Consider the following 24750-nt stretch of genomic DNA (forward strand, 5'->3'; position numbering starts at 1 on the left):
TTCGTCACTCTTTTCAAACCTCAGTCATATTTCTCATACCAGCAGCAAAATCAAAAGCGTCTGACCGAACATCGCACCGAGAATCTCCGCGGAGGAGGATCCAAAGCGGTTCTACATCAACGACGTGCTGGGTTTTCTCATTACACTGACACCATGCGATGTACATTATGTCTGCAGAAAGTAACTTGCCAGGCCAACATTAGCTCAATGCAATTTGTTTGAACTGCTTGAGATGGTTTGCTCATCTCAAGCAGTACCTGAGTGAGTGGACACAGTACCAAATAAAAACTACTGTACTAGTATTTAAGAGCATTTCCTTAAATTGTGTATATTCTTATATAATTTGTATAATTTAAGGATATGAATCAAACAGAAATATGTTCACTGTGGTTTGTGACATAATATATTTATGGCGTATATCCGGAAGTATTTTCAGCACCAAAGACAGTGATCATCAGTAACAACTGTCCAGCTTCTTTTGATAGTTTCACACATAAGCAGTTAAAAAATACTAATCACAGGTCAACAAAATGAGATTTTAACTTGATGTATTATGTCACACTTCATTGTATTTCTAATCTTTTAATATTATGACTGTTTATGGAGCAAATACATGATGCTAGAGAATGTTTGTGTATATAAATCAGCCAGTATGCTTTGGTTAAGAAATGAGCCACCTTAATTTCATCCAAACATGTTTGTATATTTAGTTAAAAAAAATAGAATACAAGTAAAAGGGTGAAAAGCAGGTGGAAAAATCATGTAAAAGCATGAACATTGATGGTTTTCATTATGTTTCATTGTTTGTATTTCCCTCCCCAGGTTGAACTGTACACTGACGGAAACTAAGCAAAGATAAAATGTGTAACTTTCCGTGGAAAATGACTGGCAACAACTGATGTTCAAAAACACTTAATGGGTCCAAAAAGACCGATAAGTGAATCAGGAGAATTTGCTGCCATAACTGAATGGATTTTCCAGACTGACAGTAAAAACGGAAGATTAATTTGTCAGAACACTTTATAATCCAGTGATTTTCTAAAGGGGGTTCATATTATAATCCCGAAGAATGACACTAGGAAAAACATTACTTCTTCACATTACATACTGAAATGCAATTTATACCTCCAGATGAGAAAAGAAAATCAAGCAAAACCATCTGCAAAATGGCTTGCTTTAGCAAGTACTGGACATTAAGGGCTATCAGTGTGAGCATAAACAATTTAGGGTTACAAAATAATCACTCCTTACCTCCTCAGAAGTACCCCTCCTGTCAGGGAGCACCAGAGTGTTAGCGTTGCTTCCTGGTACAATAGTAGATCCAATACTCATTCTGGGTCCAACTAACATGTAGCGTTTGTCTCCAGATCTGTACTGGATGCTGTGACACAGTGTCCCATCATAATTAGTCTCTTGGAGATATTTAGAAGTATAGTCTGTGCTGCTTTTTGAACACTGCATTGCAATCAGCACGATGATACTGATGACAAAAAGAAGTGAAACTGAGCCCAGAGTTATCATCAGATAAAGAGTCACATTATTCTCCTCATCCTCCTTTGCAGAACTTTTCACATCAGAAGCAGCAAAAGCTTCTTTGGGCTCCACAACTCTGACCATCACAGTAGCTGTTGCTGACAGGGAAACGTTCCCATTGTCTTTCACCAGTATGACCAGTTTGTGCTCAGCCTCGTCTGTCTCTGTGAATGAGCGAAGGGTTCTGATCTGTCCTGTATAGCGGTCCAAACCAAACAGACTGTGGTCAGTCACCTCCTGCAGTGAAAACAGCAACCAGCCGTTATATCCTATATCAGCGTCATAGGCTCTGACTTTAGTCACCAAGTGTCCTGCGTTCACATTGCGGGGAATCTCCTCCACACCTTCAGCAGAACCATTGGAGCTGACTGGATACAGGATGACTGGAGCGTTGTCGTTCTGATCCAGAATGAACACGTTCACTGTCACGTTGCTGCTCAGGGATGGAGTTCCACCATCTGTGGCCACAACTTGGAACTGGAACGTCTTCAGGGTCTCAAAGTCAAAACTTTTTAGAGCCAAAATCTCTCCACTATCACTATTTATATTTAGAAATGAAGTGATTTTATTGTCTTTGCTTCTGTCTCTGAGGATGTGATATGAAATGAGAGCATTATCATTCTCATCATGATCAGAAGCTTTGACAGAAAACACAGAGACTCCTGGATCGTTCCCCTCAGTCACATAGAAAGTATAAGGACTCAGTGAAAACTCTGGACTGTTGTCATTCACATCTGACACCACAACACTTATTGTCTTTTCAGATGATAACGGAGGCTGACCAGCATCTTTTGAAAGTATTGTCAGGTCATATTGTGACTGTTTCTCTCTGTCCAGAGGAGATTTAGTGACTAATGAATACATTTTGTCTTCTAAGGATGGAGTTAACATAAAGGGAACATTCTCATCCATAGAACAAATAACTTTTCCATTGAGACCAGAGTCCAGGTCATTTACACTGATGAGGGCAACTGTTGTTCCAGGTCTGGAATCTTCAGGAATGGAGCTTGAGAATGAGGTCACTTCAATCTCAGGTGCATTATCATTAATGTCAACTATTTTAATTATCACACTTTTCTCTGTTGTCAGAGGTGCTAAACCTTTATCTGATGCCTCAATTTCAACTACATATCGATCTTTCTCCTCATAATCTATTGAACCTTTAACGGTCACTTGTCCTGTAGATGGATTTACATCAAATAGCTTCAATATGTTTTTGTTCATACTGTTACTAAATGAATAAATTACTTCTCCATTCAGTCCATCATCTAAATCAGTTGCATTCACTTGTATGACTGTTGTCCCTACTGGAACATTTTCATTCAGCATAACAGAATAAACGTCTTCAGTAAAGACAGGTGCGTTATCATTAACATCTAAAACATTTATTAGAATATTCATGTTACCAGATTTAGGAGGTTTACCTCCATCCAGTGCGGTCAGCACTAAGGAGTGACTTCCTGCTGCTTCCCTGTCTAAAGACTTTTGAACAACTAATATCGGAATTCTACCATCTTCACCTCTATCTTTAACTTCCAAACGGAAGTGATCATTTGGGCTTAATTTATATTGCTGTACAGAGAAAGAACCACTGTCTGGATCAATTGAGGGTTTCAGCTGAAATCGTGCTCCAGGCAACACGGACTCCGAAATTTCGAATATTTTCTCTCTTTCCGGGAACGATGGAGAATGATCGTTAATATCCATCACCTCCACACCTACATAATGTACCTCCAGCGGATTTTCAAGCACCGTTTTCAGATTGATGAAACACGTACTGCTTTGCGCACACACCTCTTCTCTGTCAATCTTCCGACTCACGTAAAGGATGCCGTCGTTTTGGTTCACATGAAACAGCGGATCCGCAGAGGAAGAAACAATCCGATACTTCCTGGCCTTCAGGGTGTTTTTATCAATTCCAAGATCTTTTGCGATATTTCCAACAACAGTTCCTTCATTAACTTCCTCAGAGAGTGAATATCTGATTTGCGCAGAGACAACGCTCCACAAAAGAACCGCAACAACGCAGCCGAACAGGAATCCACGCGTCGCTCGTCTGTCGCGTTTTCTTTGTTCCATGGTCACACCCGATACCACCAGTTATCAGTCACAAAATATTACTCGAGTAATACGACCACAATGAAATACTCCACGTTGGAAAATGTTCACCATCCTTTTCAAACCTCAGTCATCATTTAAATATTTCTCATGTCAGCAGCAAAACAAAAAACGTCTGAACGAACGTCGCACTGAGAATCTCTGCGAAGGAGGATCCAAAGCGGTTCTACATCAACGACGTGCTGGATTGTTTGTTTGTTTTTTTCATTACACTGACACCAAGCGATGGACATTATGTCTGCAGAACATAAACTGTCAGGACAAAATTAGCTCAATGTAATGTTTGTCTGTATTTATGGTTTGCTCATCACAAGCAGTACCTGAGTGAGTGAACACATTACCAAATAAAAACTACAAAAAATTAAGAGCATATTCTTACATTGTGTAAATGCGTTTTGTCCATGTTATTTTGGAATATGGATCAAACAGAAATATGATCGCTGTGGTTTGAGAGGTATTTTTAAGACGTATTGAAAGAAGCTTTTTCAGCACCATGGACAGTGATCATCAGTCACATCTGTCCAGCTTCTTTTGATTTGTTTCCCATTTAAACAGATTTAAAAATATATAATCACAGGCCAACAAAAGGAGAATTTAACTTTATTATATCACACTACATTGTATTTCTGATCTTTTACTACTTTGACTCTTTATAATGTAAATGCATGCTGTTAGAGTACATTTGTGTTTTTAAATCAGCCGGTAGAGCTTGACTAACAAATGAGCCACCATAATTTTATCCAAATAAACCTGTTTGTATATGAGGTTTAAAGGAATAAACAGCATTCAAATAAAAACATGAAAATCAACTGGGAAAATCATATAAAAACATGAAAATTGAGGGTTTCTATTATGTTTCATTGTTTGCATTTCCCTCCCCAGGTTGAACCGTATACTGATAGAAACCAAGCAAAGATAAAATACGTAATATTCCATGGAAAGTGATGGCCAACAGTTGATGTTGAAAAACACTGCATGGGTCCCAGAAACTTATATTTGATTACACTCAGGAGTATGTGCTGCCACAAATGAATGGCTTTCTCCAAGAATTTTTATCTTCTGAATCAGTTCATACTATAATCCCTAAGAATGACACTGACAAAAACATTACTAGTTCATATTACATATTGAGGGTGGCATGGTGGTGCAGTGGGTAGCGCTGTTGCCTCACAACACAGCGCGTCCAGGTTCGAGTCCCGCTCTGTGCGGAGTTTGCATGCTTTCTCCGTGTCTGCGTGTGTACGGTTCTCCGGTTTCCTCCCACCTCCAAAAAGCATGTGCTTCAGGTTGATTGGCCGTTCCAAATTGCCCGTAGGAGTGAGTGAGTGTGTGTGTGTGTGTGTCTGTATGTCTATATGGCTCCACAGTGCACTGGCGTCGTGCCCGGAGTGTCCCCCGCCTCACGTCCTATGCCAGCTGGGATAGGCTCCAGCTTCCCATGACCCGCTACGGCAGATACAGCGGCGGTACATGAAAATGAATGAATGAATGAATGAATGAATTACATATTGAAATGTACTTTACACCCCCAGATAATTTTAAAAAAAAATCAGTAAAACAATCTGCAAAGTGGCTTACTATGTAAAGGACTGGAGATAAAGGACTGTCAGTGCGAGCAAAAACTATTTAGGGTTACAAAATAATCACTCCTTACCTCCTCAGCAGTACCTCTCCTGTCAGGGAGCACCAGAGTGTTAGCATTGCTTCCTGGTACAATAGTAGATCCAATACTCATTCTGGGTCCAACTAACATGTAGCGTTTGTCTCCAGATCTGTACTGGATGCTGTGACACAGTGTCCCATCATAATTAGTCTCTTGGAGATATTTAGAAGTATAGTCTGTGCTGCTTTTTGAACACTGCATTGCAATCAGCACGATGATACTGATGACAAAAAGAAGTGAAACTGAGCCCAGAGTTATCATCAGATAAAGAGTCACATTATTCTCCTCCTCATCCTTTGCAGAACTTTTCACATCAGAAGCAGCAAAAGCCTCTTTGGGCTCCACAACTCTGACAATCACAGTAGCTGTTGCTGACAGGGAAACGTTCCCATTGTCTTTCACCAGTATGACCAGTTTGTGCTCAGCCTCGTCTGTCTCTGTGAATGAGCGAAGGGTTCTGATCTGTCCTGTATAGCGGTCCAAACCAAACAGACTGTGGTCAGTCACCTCCTGCAGTGAAAACAGCAACCAGCCGTTATATCCTATATCAGCGTCATAGGCTCTGACTTTAGTCACCAAGTGTCCTGCGTTCACATTGCGGGGAATCTCCTCCACACCTTCAGCAGAACCGTTGGAGCTGACTGGATACAGGATGACTGGAGCGTTGTCGTTCTGATCCAGAATGAACACGTTTACTGTCACGTTGCTGCTCAGGGACGGAGTTCCACCATCTGTGGCCACAACTTGGAACTGGAACGTCTTCAGGGTCTCAAAGTCAAAACTTTTTAGAGCCAAAATGTTTCCACTTTCACTATTTATATTAAGAAATGATGCAAATTTATTAACTTCACTTGCCTGTCTGAAAATCTGATATGAAATGAGAGCATTATCACTTTCATCATGATCAGAAGCTTTCACTGAAAACACTGGGACCCCAGGGATGTTGTTTTCAATTACATAAAATACATAAGGGCTTGATGAAAACTTTGGCCTGTTGTCATTCACATCTAACACCACAACACTTATTGTCTTTTCAGTTGAAAATGATGGTAGACCGGTGTCTTTTGCGGTAATGGTCACATCATATCGGGATATTTCTTCCCTATCTAACTGTGATCTGGTAACAACAGCATATATATTTTCTTGCAACGATGGAGATAATGTGAACGGGACATCTCCACTTATGGTACAAATTACTTTTCCATTTATTCCAAAGTCTATATCATGGACACTAATCAGGGCCACTGTTGTTCCTATTTTAGCATCCTCTGTAACGGAGCTAGAGAAAGATGTCACCTCTATCTCAGGTGCATTATCATTAACATCAATAATAGTTATCAGAACACTTTTGTCTGTTGTTAGTGGAGCTTGCCCTTCATCAGATGCCTGTATATCAACTTCATAAGTTTTACATTCCTCGAAATCTATCTGACCGGTTACTTTAATTTCCCCAGTGTTTGCATCTATACTGAATAAATTCATTATTTTTGAATCAGCTTCTTTGCCAAATGAGTAAATGACCTCACCATTTGCACCCTGGTCCATGTCTGTTGCATTTACTTGAATCACAATAGTCCCAACGGGAACATTTTCTTTGAGCGTGGCAGAATACTGTTCTTTAGTAAAAACTGGTGAGTTGTCATTTACGTCAAGTACATCCACAATAATTTCTATCGTGCCAGATTTCGCGGGTTTTCCTCCATCAACGGCGGTCAGACGCAGATTATGCCTCTCAGCTGTTTCTCTGTCCAGCTGTTTTTGCAAAACCAGAAACGGTACTTTTCGGTCTTCACCTCTATCTTTCACTTCTAATCTGAAATAGTCGTTCATGCTGAGTTTATATTGTTGAATGGAGAACTGGCCTACATCAGGGTCTCTTGCAGCCTGTAGTTGAAATCTGGCTCCTGGCAAGGCCGACTCAGAAATCTCAAGCCTTTTTTCTTTTTCTAGAAAAATAGGGTTGTGGTCATTTATATCAAGTACTTCCACTGCAACATAGTGGATCTCTAACGGGTTTTCTAGCACTGTTTTCAAATTGATCAGACATGGACTGCTCCGGTCGCACACCTCCTCCCTATCTATTTTTCTTTTCACAAACAACACGCCATCATTTTGATTCACCTGGAAAAGGGGTTCAGTCGAGCCTGTTACAATGCGATATTTTCTGTCTTTGAGTGCACGCTTATCAAGTCCCAAATCTTTGGCTATATTTCCCACGATCGTTTCTTCCGGAACCTCCTCAGATATTGAATATCTGATCTGAGCAGAAGCTCCACTCCATAGAATATCCAAAGCAACCATGAAAGCAAACAAACTCCACGGCTTCCTCCATGATATGCGTCTCCTTTGTTCCATAATTGAAAAGCGATGGGGAACTATCCAGAAACCCCCTTGATATACAAACGAGGCTTAGTGCTTCTTGTTTCACAAGGATGGCCAAAATCCTTCTCAACAAAAATCGTACAAAGTGTTCCGCTCCTTTTGCTGCCAGACGCGATCGTGCGTTGCACAACGCTCTGAGAAAAATGCAAAGACTTGGCTCAAATAAAGCTTCTGACGTAAAATGTGGCCAGACACAGAATCATTGAAAGACACTGACACCTAGTGGTCACTTTGACACACAACAAGCATTTTCTGCACATTATTTAAAATATGGACGCTATTATAAATTGAATCTTCAGTCCATATATGAGCGTAGAAGAACGGGACGTTATTACCTGTCATAGTATTGGTCATAACATATGAATATCAAACAAGTGACGGCAATAAATCATTTAATGGATGACACTTATCCATAACTGACGACTGTGAAATACATTTGTAAGTAATATTCTGTAAACACACATCGTATTGATGTTGTATTATTCTAATATCTTCATTGGATTGTATTTTATGAAATAAACAAATATTTTTGTGTAGTTTCTCATTTTTAGTATTATTCTCTTTTGTTATTATTTTTCTTTTTCATTAACTTCTTTTTTATTATTATTATTGTTGTTGTTTTTCTTGTTCTTCATTGTGATAGTTGAGCTCACTCCTGCTAGTATCTTATCCTTACTTTAGTAAACTCAAGTATCTATTTATTTAATTGTGTATTTACTGTATTCATTTATTTACATGCGTACGGACGCATGTATGTATGTATTCATACAGTACATACATCGGTGAAAACAAATTAATGCCATCCATGTATGCTGTAGAAGCTATAATAAGTTTGTGTATAGGTGGAAAGTTTAGCTCGGCTGCTTGAATTAGAATTGACATGATTGACTTAATCTTTTTTCTAAACATCTTAGAAAATTCTAAAAATCATAAAATATTGGATATTAATCTTACCTCTCCAGATGTTTGTCTCCTGTCAGGGAGCACCAGAGTGTTAGCGTTGCTTCCTGGTACAATAGTAGATCCAATACTCATTCTGGGTCCAACTAACATGTAGCGTTTGTCTCCAGATCTGTACTGGATGCTGTGACACAGTGTCCCATCATAATTAGTCTCTTGGAGATATTTAGAAGTATAGTCTGTGCTGCTTTTTGAACACTGCATTGCAATCAGCACGATGATACTGATGACAAAAAGAAGTGAAACTGAGCCCAGAGTTATCATCAGATAAAGAGTCACATTATTCTCCTCATCATCCTTTGCAGAACTTTTCACATCAGAAGCAGCAAAAGCCTCTTTGGGCTCCACAACTCTGACAATCACAGTAGCTGTTGCTGACAGGGAAACGTTCCCATTGTCTTTCACCAGTATGAGCAGTTTGTGCTCAGCCTCGTCTGTCTCTGTGAATGAGCGAAGGGTTCTGATCTGTCCTGTATAGCGGTCCAAACCAAACAGACTGTGGTCAGTCACCTCCTGCAGTGAAAACAGCAACCAGCCGTTATATCCTATATCAGCGTCATAGGCTCTGACTTTAGTCACCAAGTGTCCTGCGTTCACATTGCGGGGAATCTCCTCCACACCTTCAGCAGAACCGTTGGAGCTGACTGGATACAGGATGACTGGAGCGTTGTCGTTCTGATCCAGAATGAACACGTTCACTGTCACGTTGCTGCTCAGGGACGGAGTTCCACCATCTGTGGCCACAACTTGGAACTGGAACGTCTTCAGGGTCTCAAAGTCAAAACTTTTTAGAGCTAAAATCTCTCCGTTGTCAGAGTTGATGCTTAGAGATGAGGTCACTTTATTGTCGTGGGGTTTACTCCTGAGAATGTGGTACGAAATAACGGCATTGTCGCCCTCATCGCGATCAGATGCGCTGACAGAAAATGCACAATGCCCTGGGGGATTATTTTCTTTGATGTAGAAAGAATATTGCTTCATTGAAAACACTGGACTGTTATCATTCGTGTCTGACACAAACACACGTATTGTCTTTTCGGATCTTAAGGCTGGCTCGCCTGCGTCCTTTGCGATTATTGTGATATTATAATTTGATTGTTGTTCCCTGTCTAGCTGTGATTTCGTGACAACAGCAAACATATTCGTTTGCATTGAAGGAGTTAACTTAAAATGGCTCTCTTCGGCAACATAACTTATAATTTTACCATTCAGTCCAGAATCTAAATCAGTAATGCTGATGAGAGCGATCGTAGTTCCTGGTCTCGAATCTTCTGCAACAGCAGCAGACAACGACGCTACTTCTATCTCTGGAGGATTGTCATTTATATCTCCAATTTCAATGAGCACACTTTTATCGGTTCTAAACGGAATGCTTCCTTTATCAGATGCCTGTATGTCAATGTCATAGCTGTCTTGCTCCTCATAATCTATGCAGCCTGTCACAATTATCTCCCCAGTGACAGGGTCGATGTTAAACAGCTCTAGAATTTTTCCTTTAACATTTGCTCCAAATGAATAAACAACTTCTCCGTTTGGGCTGTCGTCTAAATCGGTTGCGTTAACTTGAATGACTGTTGTTCCGACTGGGGCGTTCTCTTGTACCATGGTTGTGTATGTGTCTTTGGTAAACACCGGCATATTATCATTTACATCTAGAACATCTAAGTATATTTCAACCGTACCGGTCTTCGGCGGATTTCCACCGTCTACAGCCGTCAACACGAGTTTATGGCTGTTTTTTACCTCTCTATCGAGCTGCTTCTGTAGCTGTAAAATCGGAGTTTTACCAGTTCTCCCACGATCTTTAATCTCCAAACGAAAATGTTCGTTTTTACTGATTGTATACTGTTGGACGGAATTAATACCACCATCCGGATCGTAGGCATTTTGCAGCTGATATCGCGCTCCAGGCAACGCAGACTCCGAAATCTCCAATCTCTTTGTTTTTTCTGGAAATGTGGGGGAGTGGTCGTTCAAATCGGTTATCTCCACGGTCACATAATGAACCTCGAGAGGATTTTCGAGAACCGTTTTCAGGTTGATTAAACACGTTGCGCTTTCCTTACACACCTCCTCTCTGTCTATTCTATTGCAGGTATAAAGCACCCCATCATCCTCATTTACCTTGAAAAGCGATTCCGTTGAGCCCGACATTATGCGAAATCCTCTCTGCTTCATTAAATTCAAGTCTATTCCCAAATCTTTAGCGATATTCCCGACAAAACTTCCCTCTTGGAGCTCTTCGGGTATAGAATACCTCAGTTGTGCCGAGGTTTCTTTGAAAAATAAAAGCAAACTCAAACCGACATACAGATGTAGTCGCTGGCGCGTTGTCTCCCATCCTCTTTGTCTCATGATTTGAGGTAAAAATCCGAGTCCAAACAGATCCATAATTATATAGTCGTCAAAAACAGAGTCTCGATCAGACGTATACTAATATTTTCCAGGAAAATGTTTAATGTCACAAATACTAAATATTCACCTCATCGTTTTTCGATGCGTGTAAGCCAAAATATTTCTCTGCAGTCTGGACGTACAGACTGGGTCATGTGTACAGGAAACTGAGACGTTGAGTCATTATAATGATAAGGTACTGCCACCGTATGAACGTGCGTAAAAATGCATCCACCACGTTCAAGAGACCAGCAATAAATATCAAAGATTATATTCAAATAAATTCTTCATAGTGTTAAATGTCTTCCGCCAAACGATTAGTTATAAAGGAACTACATAAATAAGAAATATGTTTTGACTCATATTTTGGGTATTCCCCATCAGAAAAACCCAAAATATTCGCATTGTTTGTATTGTGATTTCTTTCCAGATCTGCAGCAGATTCTGTAACACAATGTAATTTATCTCCCATGTATTACACATACGTATCTATATTTTAAGCACTACTTTGTAAGCATCTTAGTGATATTGATGACATAAAGTGAAAAAAAAATAACCAATATCCATGATCAGATAGAAAGTCAAAATATTTTTCATAATATCTGATGCTCCATCTTTAATAGTCACAAGTTGCCAAATACATTTTTATTCCACAACATCAAGCTGCTGCTTAGAATGAACAGCTTCCATTCATTTTCACCTGAATGACCAGTTTACTTCACATTATCTCTGTCTGGCTACTGTATATATACTGTACATATTACGATTAATGAATGTTTCAGCAAAAACAATAGCAAATACGACATTCAGCCACATTGCTACCAAAGACTAGAAGGCCATGAAATTAAGATCGATGAATTGCAAATATCAGTAAGTTATTAATCAGAAATTATTCTCCTTCACCAGTGCAAACCAGACAGCCAAACCAGTCTGATACAAAGAACAGCAGCTATACTTAGCTGTATAGTCCTGTTGTTTTGGTATTTGTATCTTTTTAATACATGCTATTTACATGGACATTAAACCCGTGTCTTTCCTTTATCAATTAAAAATGTGCATTCAAACAGAACTTGTCTTTACTGAAAAATGGGATTTTAGTTTATGGAAAGAAGCCTTTACACCACTGTTTCTTAAAAGTTTCTTAACAGAGACTTTAGTATTGACAATAACATTATGAGAATGAAAATATTTAATCAGTTACTCAATAAAGAACACAAGACTTATATTTGTGAGATGTTACAATTTATAGATTGGAGTATATAACACCGTTTTAATTATCAATGAATATGTAGTGAGGTAACATTAGAGTCTTACCTCCTCTTCAGTACCCCTCCTGTCAGGGAGCACCAGAGTGTTAGCGTTGCTTCCTGGTACAATAGTAGATCCAATACTCATTCTGGGTCCAACTAACATGTAGCGTTTGTCTCCAGATCTGTACTGGATGCTGTGACACAGTGTCCCATCATAATTAGTCTCTTGGAGATATTTAGAAGTATAGTCTGTGCTGCTTTTTGAACACTGCATTGCAATCAGCACGATGATACTGATGACAAAAAGAAGTGAAACTGAGCCCAGAGTTATCATCAGATAAAGAGTCACATTATTCTCCTCCTCATCCTTTGCAGAACTTTTCACATCAGAAGCAGCAAAAGCCTCTTTGGGCTCCACAACTCTGACAATCACAGTAGCTGTTGCTGACAGGGAAACGTTCCCATTGTCTTTCACCAGTATGACCAGTTTGTGCTCAGCCTCGTCTGTCTCTGTGAATGAGCGAAGGGTTCTGATCTGTCCTGTATAGCGGTCCAAACCAAACAGACTGTGGTCAGTCACCTCCTGCAGTGAAAACAGCAACCAGCCGTTATATCCTATATCAGCGTCATAGGCTCTGACTTTAGTCACCAAGTGTCCTGCGTTCACATTGCGGGGAATCTCCTCCACACCTTCAGCAGAACCGTTGGAGCTGACTGGATACAGGATGACTGGAGCGTTGTCGTTCTGATCCAGAATGAACACGTTCACTGTCACGTTGCTGCTCAGGGACGGAGTTCCACCATCTGTGGCCACAACTTGGAACTGGAACGTCTTCAGGGTCTCAAAGTCAAAACTTTTTAGTGCCATGATATCTCCACTTTCAGCGTTAATGTTGAGACTATATGAATGTCGTTTGTTACTCTCTTTTCCATCAGTTAAAATTTTATATGTAATATGAGAATTATCCCCCTCGTCATGGTCTGATGCAATCACTGAAAACAGTGAAGCTTCTGGAGAATTGTTCTCACTAACATAAAATCTGTAAGGGTTCTGAGAAAATTCTGGAATATTGTCATTTACATCTGATATTATAATGCTAATGCTTTTCTCAGACGACAGCGTGGGTACACCTCCATCTGTTGCAACAAGAGTAAGATCATATATAGACTGCTTTTCTCGATCTAGTGGCAACTTTGTGACTATAGAATACATGTTATCCTGTGCTGAGGGTGACAGTGCGAATGGAACATCTTCTTTGAATGTGCAAATCACTTTCCCATTTTGATCAGAGTCTCGATCGATTATATTGATTAATGCCACAGTTGTTCCTAGTCTGGCATCCTCTGGAATGGCCCTTGAAAATGACGTAACCTCAATCTGAGGAATGTTATCATTTAAATCAACAATATTCACCAACACACTTTTATCTGTCCTTAATGGTGCTGACCCTTTATCAGAGGCCTGTATATCAATTTCGTAACTTCCCTCTAATTCATAGTCAATCAGATCTTGAACTATAATCTCACCTGTCTCTGAATCAACGCGAAATAATTCACGTATCCTGCTATTTACATTTTTGCCAAGTGAATACACAACCTCGCCATTTGACCCATCGTCTAAATCAGAAGCATTTACTTTTATGATTGTTGTACCAATGGGAACATTTTCTTCCAAACGCACTGAATAAGTTTCTTCGTTGAAAACCGGCATATTATCATTGACGTCTATTACATCAACAATAATTTCTGCTCTTCCGGATTTACTCGGTTTACCCCCATCAATAGCTGTAAGAAGTAACCTGTGACTTCTCTTTGTTTCTCTATCCAGGGTTTTCAGCAAAACTAGTATTGGAATTTTACCGTCTTTTCCACGATTTTTAATTTCCAGACGAAAATGGTCATTGGGACTGAGTTTATATTCCTGCACTGAAAACTGACCGACGTCCGGGTCGTGCGCAGCTTGCAGCTGGAGGCGCAATCCTGGTAAAACCGACTCGGAAATTTCGAGACGCGCCTCTTTTGTTTGGAAGGTGGGAGAGTGGTCGTTCACATCCAGCACCTCGACAGTCACGGAATGAATTTCAAGAGGGTTTTCCAGCACTGTTTTCAAATTAATCAAGCACACACTGCTTCGTTCACAAATCGTCTCTCTGTCAATTATTCGTCCAACATACAATATGCCATCGTCTTGGTTGACGTGAAAGAATGACTCTGTTTGCCCTTCAACAATACGACATCCTCTTTTTTTCAGTGCCTGTTTTTCCAGTCCCAAATCCTTCGCTATATTCCCAACAACAGTTCCTTCTTCAACCTCCTCAGCGATTGAGTACCTCGTCTGAGCCGAAGCTCGGCTCTGAAGCAAAATTAGTGGAACAATAAAAGCGATCCAACGCTTTGGCTCTCTCGATGTTCTAAGTCGTTTCTGCTCCATTATTACTGAACTAAAATATGTCCCGGTGAGCCACAATGTCGGCTCATTCGACGAACAAAAACCGACCTAATACAGCCCGATGTCTTTCCAGTACAATATCAGAACCACAAATGATATTTGCTGTGTGCGTAATGGATGCATCAAGTACTGAAATATGAAAGCCCTTCCCACAAAGGGGTGGATCTACATCGGTAACAAAAGGTTTATCCTGACACATTATTTCTGTGCACATAACGACACCAAGTGAGCACTTTGCAACGTGTTCCTCAACATATCCCAGATGAAGGATTACATAGCGATATCAATAAGAATCAATTTTTTTTAATTTAAAAAGCAAATTGATAACTGTATATTCTTAAGTCAACCCCAAAGATAGAAAACGGTGAGAAAACAAAATTAACTCTAAAATGAAGGACCAAACTGTCTAGTTGCCTATTATAATTAAGTATAATAAACAACAATTTATTTTGACAATTGAGACGACAATGAAAGTGTCGACTGAAAAGATCATCTTACCTCTCCAGATTCTCCCCTCCTGTCAGGGAGCACCAGAGTGTTAGCGTTGCTTCCTGGTACAATAGTAGATCCAATACTCATTCTGGGTCCAACTAACATGTAGCGTTTGTCTCCAGATCTGTACTGGATGCTGTGACACAGTGTCCCATCATAATTAGTCTCTTGGAGATATTTAGAAGTATAGTCTGTGGTGCTTTTTGAACACTGCATTGCAATCAGCACGATGATACTGATGACAAAAAGAAGTGAAACTGAGCCCAGAGTTATCATCAGATAAAGAGTCACATTATTCTCCTCCTCATCCTTTGCGGAACTTTTCACATCAGAAGCAGCAAAAGCCTCTTTGGGCTCCACAACTCTGACAATCACAGTAGCTGTTGCTGACAGGGATACGTTCCCATTGTCTTTCACCAGTATGACCAGTTTGTGCTCAGCCTCGTCTGTCTCTGTGAATGAGCGAAGGGTTCTGATCTGTCCTGTATAGCGGTCCAAACCAAACAGACTGTGGTCAGTCACCTCCTGCAGTGAAAACAGCAACCAGCCGTTATATCCTATATCAGCGTCATAGGCTCTGACTTTAGTCACCAAGTGTCCTGCGTTCACATTGCGGGGAATCTCCTCCACACCTTCAGCAGAACCGTTGGAGCTGACTGGATACAGGATGACTGGAGCGTTGTCGTTCTGATCCAGAATGAACACGTTCACTGTCACGTTGCTGCTCAGGGACGGAGTTCCACCATCTGTGGCCACAACTTGGAACTGGAACGTCTTCAGGGTCTCAAAGTCAAAACTTTTTAATGCAGAAATATGTCCATTATCAGAATTTATATTCAGGAAAGACTTAATGTCATTCTGACTCCCTTCTCTCATGATTTGATATGAAATAGCTGCGTTGTCATCCAGATCATTGTCCGTTGCACTAACAGAGAATATTGAAGCTCCAGCAATGTTATTTTCGACCAGATAAAACTTTAATGGATTTTGTTCGAATTGTGGTCTGTTGTCATTTACATCTGACATCTGAATATTGAGTGTTTTAAAAGTAGATAAAGGAGGTTCACCACAATCAGTGGCTTTTACGGTTATTTCATATTTTGACACCTTCTCTCGATCCAAAAAATCGTTTGTAACAATTGAATAAATGTTCTCCTTATAAGAAGGTTTTAACTCAAATGGTACGTCGGAGGTTATTTGTGAAATTATTTTTCCATTGACACCAGAGTCTTCATCCGTCACACTAATCAGAGATACAACTGTTCCAGGTTTTGAGTCTTCAGACACTCTGCTTGACAGTGATGTGACTTCAATTTCTGGCGGATTATCATTCACGTCTTTTACCTTTATGATGACTCTGCAGCCTCCAGTTAATGGAGGTGTTCCTTTGTCAGATACTTCAATGTCTAATTTATAAACGTCGGATTCTTCAAAATCCAACTGTCCTTTCAATTTAATTTGACCACTTAAACTATCCAATTCAAAAATGTCATAAATCTTACGTGGCAACGTTTTGCTCAGTTTGTATTCTATTTCTCCATTCGTTCCATCGTCTGCATCAATTGCAGTCACTCTCGTAACAAATGTACCGATAGGGACATTTTCATATATTTCTGTTTGGTATGATTCCTGACTAAATGTTGGACGATTATCATTAATATCAAGAACAATTATGGAAACATTTAGGGTTCCTGATCTTTGAGGTTTCCCTCCATCAACTGCTGTCACCAGGAGCAAATGTTTATTATTTTTTTCTCTGTCCAATGACTTTTTCAGCACTAAAAATGGTATTTTATCGTCATCACTACGACTATAATCTATTTCAAAATGATCGTTCGCGGTTAATTTATACGCGTGGATAGAATTTAAACCAGCATCAGGATCACGGGCTGAATGCAGCTGAAATCGCGTTCCCGGAGACGTATGCTCCGCTATTTGAAACTGTTGTTCCGTTTCAGGGAAACTAGGAGAGTTATCATTGACATCAGTTATTTCAATGACGATATGGTGCATTTCTAAAGGGTTTTCAACGAGTATTTTCAGCTCTATTAAACATAAAGCGTTACCGTGGCACAGCTCCTCCCGGTCGATCTTTTTACGGATCTGTAACGCACCACTGTCCGGATTAACCTCGAAAAATGCGTCCTTGGATCCAGAAACAACACGAAAACGTCGATTATTGAAAGAGGTTTTATCCAGGCCAAGATCCTTAGCGACATTTCCAACCGCAGTTCCCTCTTTAATCTCCTCTGGGATAGAGTACCTCAGCTCAGCCAAATTCTGGTTCCCGAAAATCAGGAGGAAGAAAAAATGCAAAGCGAACCGCCAACATCTGGATCGTTCACAGCCCATCATTTTTTAGTTCGCCAACAACAACCAAGTGCTTGTATTTTGCATCAAGTCAGTCAAATATACCCGAACAAGGCACGCTCTCATCCGACTCCAGGTCTCCTAGATCTACCCTTTATTGTGAGGCATGAGACAAAAGCGGGGGTTTTGAGGAGGGCTGATGTCTATGAGGTCATATAGATGTAATACTGACACCAAGAGGACAACATTTTAGATTACTCTTAATCTGTAAAAATTTTACTTCGTATAATTTCCAAACAAATCTACCTCAAAAAATAATAAACTGGGAGATGCAGTTAAACCCACAACAGTTGTTTATTAGGACTGGTGATTCATGATGAATTAAAGCAGTGTCTGCCACTGAGACTCTTCAACAAAAAGTTTGTGATGGAGGATCATCTGCCCTGCGGTAGCAAAATAGAACACTGGTGATGTTGAGTGACTGTACTGAGAGACCAATCCCGATGATTGTCAGGTTGTAATCCGTTTGATCAATTATCAAACACTTTGCTGGAGAGAGATGTGATGGAAACTGATCCACGTCAAAAAGAGTTGACTGTAGAAAAAAAAAAATGTTGCACTCACTTAAATGTAATTCTACCATGTTTTGTGATGCAAGATGTTTATTCCATCTAATTGTTGTACAGTATACAGTATATGGAAATCAAAATGATCTCTGGTGGTATTAACATGTGTCAAAACAGGGGCAAGTCAAGCACGCTAGAATTCTTGACATAAGGTGTGTTCAGATGTATAGTGCCATAAATGATGAGAAAGATGAAGGACTGGTAATAGTTTTCTTTTTAAAAGGGCCCAGCATTTGGAGGCCTCAAACATGACAGGACAGGGGAAGCAAAAGAAGCACCAGAAGCAAAAGGACAATACTCCGGAAAATTGTATATTATTATTATATTGTTAGCTTATAAAATATCCTTACTGCTAAAACATTACACTGTCCAGTACAGCGGCTTACTGCAAGCACTTCACACATACATGAAAAAAGACTAAAAACAAACCCTTTCTGCTCATATCGCGGAACTTTGAACTGAATCAAGAGGGACAAGATAAGTCCTTATTGCACTACGGACCACAGCTTCAGATCGCTTAAATCAAGCCATCAAGATCTTACCTCTGTAGATGATCTCCTGTCAGGGAGCACCAGAGTGTTAGCGTTGCTTCCTGGTACAATAGTAGATCCAATACTCATTCTGGGTCCAACTAACATGTAGCGTTTGTCTCCAGATCTGTACTGGATGCTGTGACACAGTGTCCCATCATAATTAGTCTCTTGGAGATATTTAGAAGTGTAGTCTGTGCTGCTTTTTGAACACTGCATTGCAATCAGCACGATGATACTGATGACAAAAAGAAGTGAAACTGAGCCCAGAGTTATCATCAGATAAAGAGTCACATTATTCTCCTCATCCTCCTTTGCTGAACTTTTCACATCAGAAGCAGCAAAAGCCTCTTTGGGCTCCACAACTCTGACAATCACAGTAGCTGTTGCTGACAGGGAAACGTTCCCATTGTCTTTCACCAGTATGAGCAGTTTGTGCTCAGCCTCGTCTGTCTCTGTGAATGAGCGAAGGGTTCTGATCTGTCCTGTATAGCGGTCCAAACCAAACAGACTGTGGTCAGTCACCTCCTGCAGTGAAAACAGCAACCAGCCGTTATATCCTATATCAGCGTCATAGGCTCTGACTTTAGTCACCAAGTGTCCTGCGTTCACATTGCGGGGAATCTCCTCCACACCTTCAGCAGAACCGTTGGAGCTGACTGGATACAGGATGACTGGAGCGTTGTCGTTCTGATCCAGAATGAACACGTTCACTGTCACGTTGCTGCTCAGGGACGGAGTTCCACCATCTGTGGCCACAACTTGGAACTGGAACGTCTTCAGGGTCTCAAAGTCAAAACTTGCCAGTGCCAAAATATCTCCATTATCAGGATTGATGTTGAGAAATGATGTCGCTTTTTTGTCACCATAGCCAACATCTCTGACAATGTGGTAAGTGATCACAGAGTTATCTCCCTCATCACGATCGGACGCGATTAAAGAAAACACTGACATTCCAGGAGCGTTATTCTCGGTGACATAGAAATTGTATTTACTCGATGCAAACTCTGGGCCGTTATCATTTACGTCAGTCACAACGAGTCTTAAAGTTTTTGCAGCTGTTAAGTTTGGCTCACCTCCATCTTTCGCGATTATTCTCACATCATAAATTGACTCACTTTCCCTGTCGAGTTGTGATTTCGTTACGAGAGCGAACATGTTGTCCTGTATCGATGGTGTTAATGTGAACGGTGTGTCCTCTTTTACGAAGCTGACAACTTTTCCGTTCTTCCCAGAGTCTAAATCGGTAATGCTAATCAGTGCTACTGTTGTTCCCGGTCTGGAATCCTCCGAAATACTATTAGAGAGTGAAGTCACCTCAATTACAGGTGCATTATCATTTATATCTTTAATATTTACAGTTACGCTTTTATCCGTTCTAAAAGGAATAGCGCCGCTGTCACACGCTTGGATGTCTATCTGGTAGCTGTCATCAGCTTCATAGTCTAATTGTCCTTTCACTATTATTTCCCCTGTGCTCGGGTTCACATCAAATAGATCGAGTACCTTGCTGTTTACATTACCAAAATAATAGTTAACACCTCCATTTAATCCGTCGTCCTTATCGGTGGCGTTTACTCTAATGACTGTTGTTCCAATTGGCGCGTCCTCATCTATTTCTGCGGAATACACATCTTTTGTAAAAACTGGCGCATTATCATTAACATCTAAAACTTCTATTAATATTTCCATGGTCCCTGATTTTGGAGGTTTACCCCCATCCAGGGCGGTGAGCAGCAGTTTATGGCTGCGATAGGCCTCTCTATCTAATTGACTCTGTAGATGTAAAATAGGCACTTTGCCATCTTTTCCACGATCATTTACTTCAAGTCGAAAATGATTATTCTGACTTATTTTATACTGTTGAACGGAATTTTCCCCAGCATCTGGATCGAGAGCAGCGTGCAACTGAAATTTGGTTCCGAGCAAGGTGGACTCGGATATTTCCAGCGTTTTATTGTTCTCTGGAAACGAGGGTGAATGATCGTTCACGTCTAACACCTCGACTGCAACATAGTGAATCTCCAGCGGGTCCTCTAACACGGTTTTAAGATTTATCAAACACGCACTTGTGCGTTGGCAAATTTTCTCTCGGTCAATATTACGATTTACATATAAAATTCCATTATTTGTGTTTACCTGGAAAACAGATTCGGTTGAGCCAGAAACGATGCGAAATCTTCTTGCATTTAATATATTTGCATCTATTCCCAAATCCTTTGCGATATTGCCAACAACGGTGCCTTCTTTGACCTCTTCGGATATAGAATATCTGATCTGTGCCGATGTCCCGCGTAATACCAGGATCAAAATCAACAAGAGGGGAATCAATTTCTTTCCTTGTCGACATGAATTCATTCCGCTTCGTTCCATTGTCTCACGTCAATGGATGAAAACAGATAATACAATATGTGGTTATCTGAAGATTACGCGCATGTCCATGAGCCGAATAAAAAGTCCAATCCGAGAATGTTGAGGATTGGAATCATCGAGAGAACCGCTGGCATAAAATCACACAGGGTGGTAGTGGTCTGTCCTCTTCTGCGCTCTAAAATCTGTCTCTGCACAGACCTTTGTTTCATGGAAAGATGTGCTTTGTATTTCTGGCCATTTACTGCCACCATGCGATTCCTCCACTAAAACGGGTTTATATGAACTCTGCATGACATAGTCAAAATAATAACATGTACGTATAAAGAGAATACTGTATGTGGCTATATGTCAGGAAGATAAATAGAGTTTCACTCTGACAGCTACATTTTGATAATATATGTTGTCCTAATTATATCTTTGAAACTGAGTAACTGAATCAAGAACACGAAGGAATTTAAAAATGTTTTCTGCAAGACGATCTGAAAGAAGGTATTATTGTATTTATTTACTGATTTAACCTTCATTTAAAACATAGAGTATTGAGATCTTTTTGACACAATAGAGTAGCAATACCAAAAACACAAAGATTAGGGAATAATAACAATAATAATAATAATAATAATAATAATAATAATAATAATAATAATAATAATAATAATATTATTATTATTATTATTATTATTATTATTATTATTATTATTATATATAATATTATATATATATTATAGTTTTAAAATATTATTATTATTATTATTACCATTATTATCAATAATAATAATAATAATAATAATAATAATAATAATAATAATAATAATAATAATAATAATAATAATAATAATAATAATAATAATAATAATAATAATAATAAGGGTTGATTATGTGATTGACACCCATCCTTGAAGCAATGTCCGGAACACAAACTTACTGATTTATTTTGTATAAAAAAGTTGCTGTTGCTAAAATTCCCAGTTATTCATAATTCTCTGAATATTATTGTGCACATATCTGGGAAAAAAATATATTTCTTACCTCAGAAGTTGCAGACCGCCTGTCAGGGAGCACCAGAGTGTTAGCGTTGCTTCCTGGTACAATAGTAGATCCAATACTCATTCTGGGTCCAACTAACATGTAGCGTTTGTCTCCAGATCTGTACTGGATGCTGTGACACAGTGTCCCATCATAATTAGTCTCTTGGAGATATTTAGAAGTATAGTCTGTGCTGCTTTTTGAACACTGCATTGCAATCAGCACGATGATACTGATGACAAAAAGAAGTGAAACTGAGCCCAGAGTTATCATCAGATAAAGAGTCACATTATTCTCCTCATCATCCTTTGCAGAACTTTTCACATCAGAAGCAGCAAAAGCCTCTTTGGGCTCCACAACTCTGACAATCACAGTAGCTGTTGCTGACAGGGAAAGGTTCCCATTGTCTTTCACCAGTATGAGCAGTTTGTGCTCAGCCTCGTCTGTCTCTGTGAATGAGCGAAGGGTTCTGATCTGTCCTGTATAGCGGTCCAAACCAAACAGACTGTGGTCAGTCACCTCCTGCAGTGAAAACAGCAACCAGCCGTTATATCCTATATCAGCGTCATAGGCTCTGACTTTAGTCACCAAGTGTCCTGCGTTCACATTGCGGGGAATCTCCTCCACACCTTCAGCAGAACCGTTGGAGCTGACTGGATACAGGATGACTGGAGCGTTGTCGTTCTGATCCAGAATGAACACGTTCACTGTCACGTTGCTGCTCAGGGACGGAGTTCCACCATCTGTGGCCACAACTTGGAACTGGAACGTCTTCAGGGTCTCAAAGTCAAAACTTTTTAACGCAGAAATGTGTCCATTATCAGAATTTATATTCAGGAAAGACTTAATGTCATTCTGACTCCCTTCTCTCATGATTTGATATGAAATAGCTGCGTTGTCATCCAGATCATTGTCCGTTGCACTAACAGAGAATATTGAAGCTCCAGCAATGTTATTTTCGACCAGATAAAATTGTAGAGGATTTTGTTCAAATTGTGGTCTATTGTCGTTTACATCTGATATCTGAATATTGAGTGTTTTGAAAGTAGATAAAGGAGGTTCACCACAATCAGTGGCTTTTATGGCTATTTCATATTGTGACACCTTCTCTCGATCCAAAGGTTCTTTAGTAACAACGGAATACATGTTCTCCTTATAAGAAGGTTTTAATTCAAAAGGTGAGTCTGAGTTCAGACTTGAAATTATTTTTCCATTGACACCAGAATCTTTATCTCTCATGGTGATGAGTGAGATAATAGTCCCAGGCTTCACGTCCTCAGACACTGTGTTTGACAGTGACGTGACTTCTATCTCTGGTGGATTATCATTGGCGTCTATTATCTTGATAATGACTCTACACTCACCTGTCAGTGGAGGCATTCCTTTATCTGATGCCTCAATATCCAGTTTATAAATGTCACTTTCTTCATAATCCACTGCTCCTTTTACTTTAATTTCTCCAGTTAAATTGTCCAATTCAAAAATATCATAGACTTTTTTCTTCAGAGTCTTACCAAGACTATATGCAATGTCTCCGTTTGACCCTTCATCTGGATCAGTCGCATTCATTCTAAACACTGAAGTACCGACTGGAACATTTTCTTGTATTGATATTTGATAAATTTCCTGTCCAAACATTGGTATGTTGTCATTACTGTCAAGAACAATAATAGAAACGTTTAATGTTCCTGATTTCTGAGGTTTTCCTCCATCGACTGCTGTCACCAGCAGAGTGTGTTTGCTCTTTTGTTCTCTGTCCAACGATTTCTTCAGCACTAAGAATGGTATTTTGTCCTCATCACTTTGACGGACATCTACTTCAAAATGATCGTTCGACGACAAAATGTATGTGCGAATGGAATTTATTCCCGCATCGGGATCGCGGGCGGTGTGTAGTTGAAATCTCTTTCCTGGTAAAGTATGCTCAGCTATTTCAAATAACTGTTTTGGTTCAGGAAAAAGAGGAGAGTGATCATTTACATCAGTAATTTCTACCATTACGTAGTGTATTTCCAACGGGTTTTCAACAAGGACCTTTAGCTCCATCAGACAAGCGCCGCTGCCTCGGCAGAGCTCCTCTCTGTCGATGTGCCGATGGACGTACAATGCCCCGTTATTCTGATTCACTTCAAAAACAGCGTCCTTGCTTTCAGCTACAACACGTAACCGTCTATCGGTCAGAGAGGCGACATCAAGACCGAGATCCTTCGCAACATTCCCAACAACAGCTCCCACTTCCACCTCCTCTGGAATCGAGTACCTTATCTGAGCCAAAGCCTGTTTTCCGAGCAGCAGCAGGAGAAACAAATGAAAGGAAACCCAGTAGCGGTCCCTCGTTGGCGTTTTTAGATCAGTCCCCATCGTAATCCAGCACGTATTCATAGGTTGGGCTTAATTTGACACTTAAATATTCATGTTCAATCCGCCAAATATGATAAAAAGAAACATCCAAGAGGTTACCCCTAATCCATCGGCCGCTATTTGATCCAAATGTCGCCGTCACTATTTTCATATTCAGAAAGAAACAAAGAGGAAAGAGGAGGGACAACGTCCTCTATGGTTCCCTATGTAATACTGACACCCAGAGGTAATTGCCAAATACGACCGCAGTTATGTACAATTTACTGCGCAAAATGTCCAACCA

General features: G+C 39.9%; 6 protein-coding genes across 6 annotated transcripts; all 6 read right to left on the minus strand.

Moving 5' to 3' along the window:
- Positions 1–33: 33 nt before the first annotated feature.
- LOC137603207 (protocadherin alpha-3-like) lies at positions 34–3612 on the minus strand. Its single transcript, XM_068326447.1, has 2 exons — positions 1252–3612; positions 34–111 (listed from the first exon to the last, which is right to left on the minus strand). Exons 1-2 carry the CDS (start codon positions 3610–3612, stop codon positions 34–36), a joined length of 2439 nt encoding a protein of 812 aa, XP_068182548.1.
- A 667-nt stretch (positions 3613–4279) lies between these two features.
- On the minus strand, positions 4280–7738 carry LOC137602781 (protocadherin alpha-8-like). Its single transcript, XM_068325815.1, has 2 exons — positions 5306–7738; positions 4280–5097 (listed from the first exon to the last, which is right to left on the minus strand). The coding sequence occupies exons 1-2, from the start codon at positions 7667–7669 to the stop codon at positions 5059–5061; spliced, it is 2403 nt and encodes an 800-aa protein (XP_068181916.1). The 5' UTR covers positions 7670–7738; the 3' UTR covers positions 4280–5058.
- An 809-nt stretch (positions 7739–8547) lies between these two features.
- LOC137603208 (protocadherin alpha-3-like) lies at positions 8548–11011 on the minus strand. Its single transcript, XM_068326448.1, has 2 exons — positions 8651–11011; positions 8548–8556 (listed from the first exon to the last, which is right to left on the minus strand). The coding sequence occupies exons 1-2, from the start codon at positions 11009–11011 to the stop codon at positions 8548–8550; spliced, it is 2370 nt and encodes a 789-aa protein (XP_068182549.1).
- Positions 11012–12352: 1341 nt separating this feature from the next.
- Positions 12353–14731, minus strand: LOC137603210 (protocadherin alpha-C2-like). Its single transcript, XM_068326449.1, has one exon. The coding sequence runs from the start codon at positions 14729–14731 to the stop codon at positions 12353–12355; it is 2379 nt and encodes a 792-aa protein (XP_068182550.1).
- Positions 14732–15238: 507 nt separating this feature from the next.
- Positions 15239–21080, minus strand: LOC137603211 (uncharacterized). The gene is made up of 3 exons (XM_068326450.1): positions 18720–21080; positions 18607–18635; positions 15239–17573 (listed from the first exon to the last, which is right to left on the minus strand). Exons 1-3 carry the CDS (start codon positions 21078–21080, stop codon positions 15239–15241), a joined length of 4725 nt encoding a protein of 1574 aa, XP_068182551.1.
- A 138-nt stretch (positions 21081–21218) lies between these two features.
- LOC137603212 (protocadherin alpha-8-like) lies at positions 21219–24467 on the minus strand. Its single transcript, XM_068326451.1, has 2 exons — positions 22110–24467; positions 21219–21365 (listed from the first exon to the last, which is right to left on the minus strand). The coding sequence occupies exons 1-2, from the start codon at positions 24465–24467 to the stop codon at positions 21219–21221; spliced, it is 2505 nt and encodes an 834-aa protein (XP_068182552.1).
- Positions 24468–24750: the final 283 nt, after the last annotated feature.

This window comes from Antennarius striatus, chromosome 10, assembly GCF_040054535.1.
Source record: "Antennarius striatus isolate MH-2024 chromosome 10, ASM4005453v1, whole genome shotgun sequence".
Classification (NCBI taxonomy): Eukaryota; Metazoa; Chordata; class Actinopteri; order Lophiiformes; family Antennariidae; genus Antennarius; species Antennarius striatus.

Coding starts and splice junctions, on each gene's coding strand:
- LOC137603210 (XM_068326449.1), bottom strand. CDS start 14,731: ATGGAGCAGAAACGACTTAGAACATCGAGAGAGCCAAAGCGTTGGATC.
- LOC137602781 (XM_068325815.1), bottom strand. CDS start 7,669: ATGGAACAAAGGAGACGCATATCATGGAGGAAGCCGTGGAGTTTGTTT. Junction 5,098..5,305: donor GGAGAGGTACTGCTGAGGAG/GTAAGGAGTGAT, acceptor TATCTGCCGTAG/CGGGTCATGGGAAGCTGGAG.
- LOC137603211 (XM_068326450.1), bottom strand. CDS start 21,080: ATGGAACGAAGCGGAATGAATTCATGTCGACAAGGAAAGAAATTGATT. Junction 18,636..18,719: donor ACAGGAGATCATCTACAGAG/GTAAGATCTTGA, acceptor CTCTTGATTCAG/TTCAAAGTTCCGCGATATGA. Junction 17,574..18,606: donor CCGCGATATGAGCAGAAAGG/GTTTGTTTTTAG, acceptor TGAACGATCCAG/ATGTTGGCGGTTCGCTTTGC.
- LOC137603208 (XM_068326448.1), bottom strand. CDS start 11,011: ATGAGACAAAGAGGATGGGAGACAACGCGCCAGCGACTACATCTGTAT.
- LOC137603207 (XM_068326447.1), bottom strand. CDS start 3,612: ATGGAACAAAGAAAACGCGACAGACGAGCGACGCGTGGATTCCTGTTC. Junction 112..1,251: donor GGAGGGGTACTTCTGAGGAG/GTAAGGAGTGAT, acceptor TCGTTGATGTAG/AACCGCTTTGGATCCTCCTC.
- LOC137603212 (XM_068326451.1), bottom strand. CDS start 24,467: ATGGGGACTGATCTAAAAACGCCAACGAGGGACCGCTACTGGGTTTCC. Junction 21,366..22,109: donor GGCGGTCTGCAACTTCTGAG/GTAAGAAATATA, acceptor TATGTCATGCAG/AGTTCATATAAACCCGTTTT.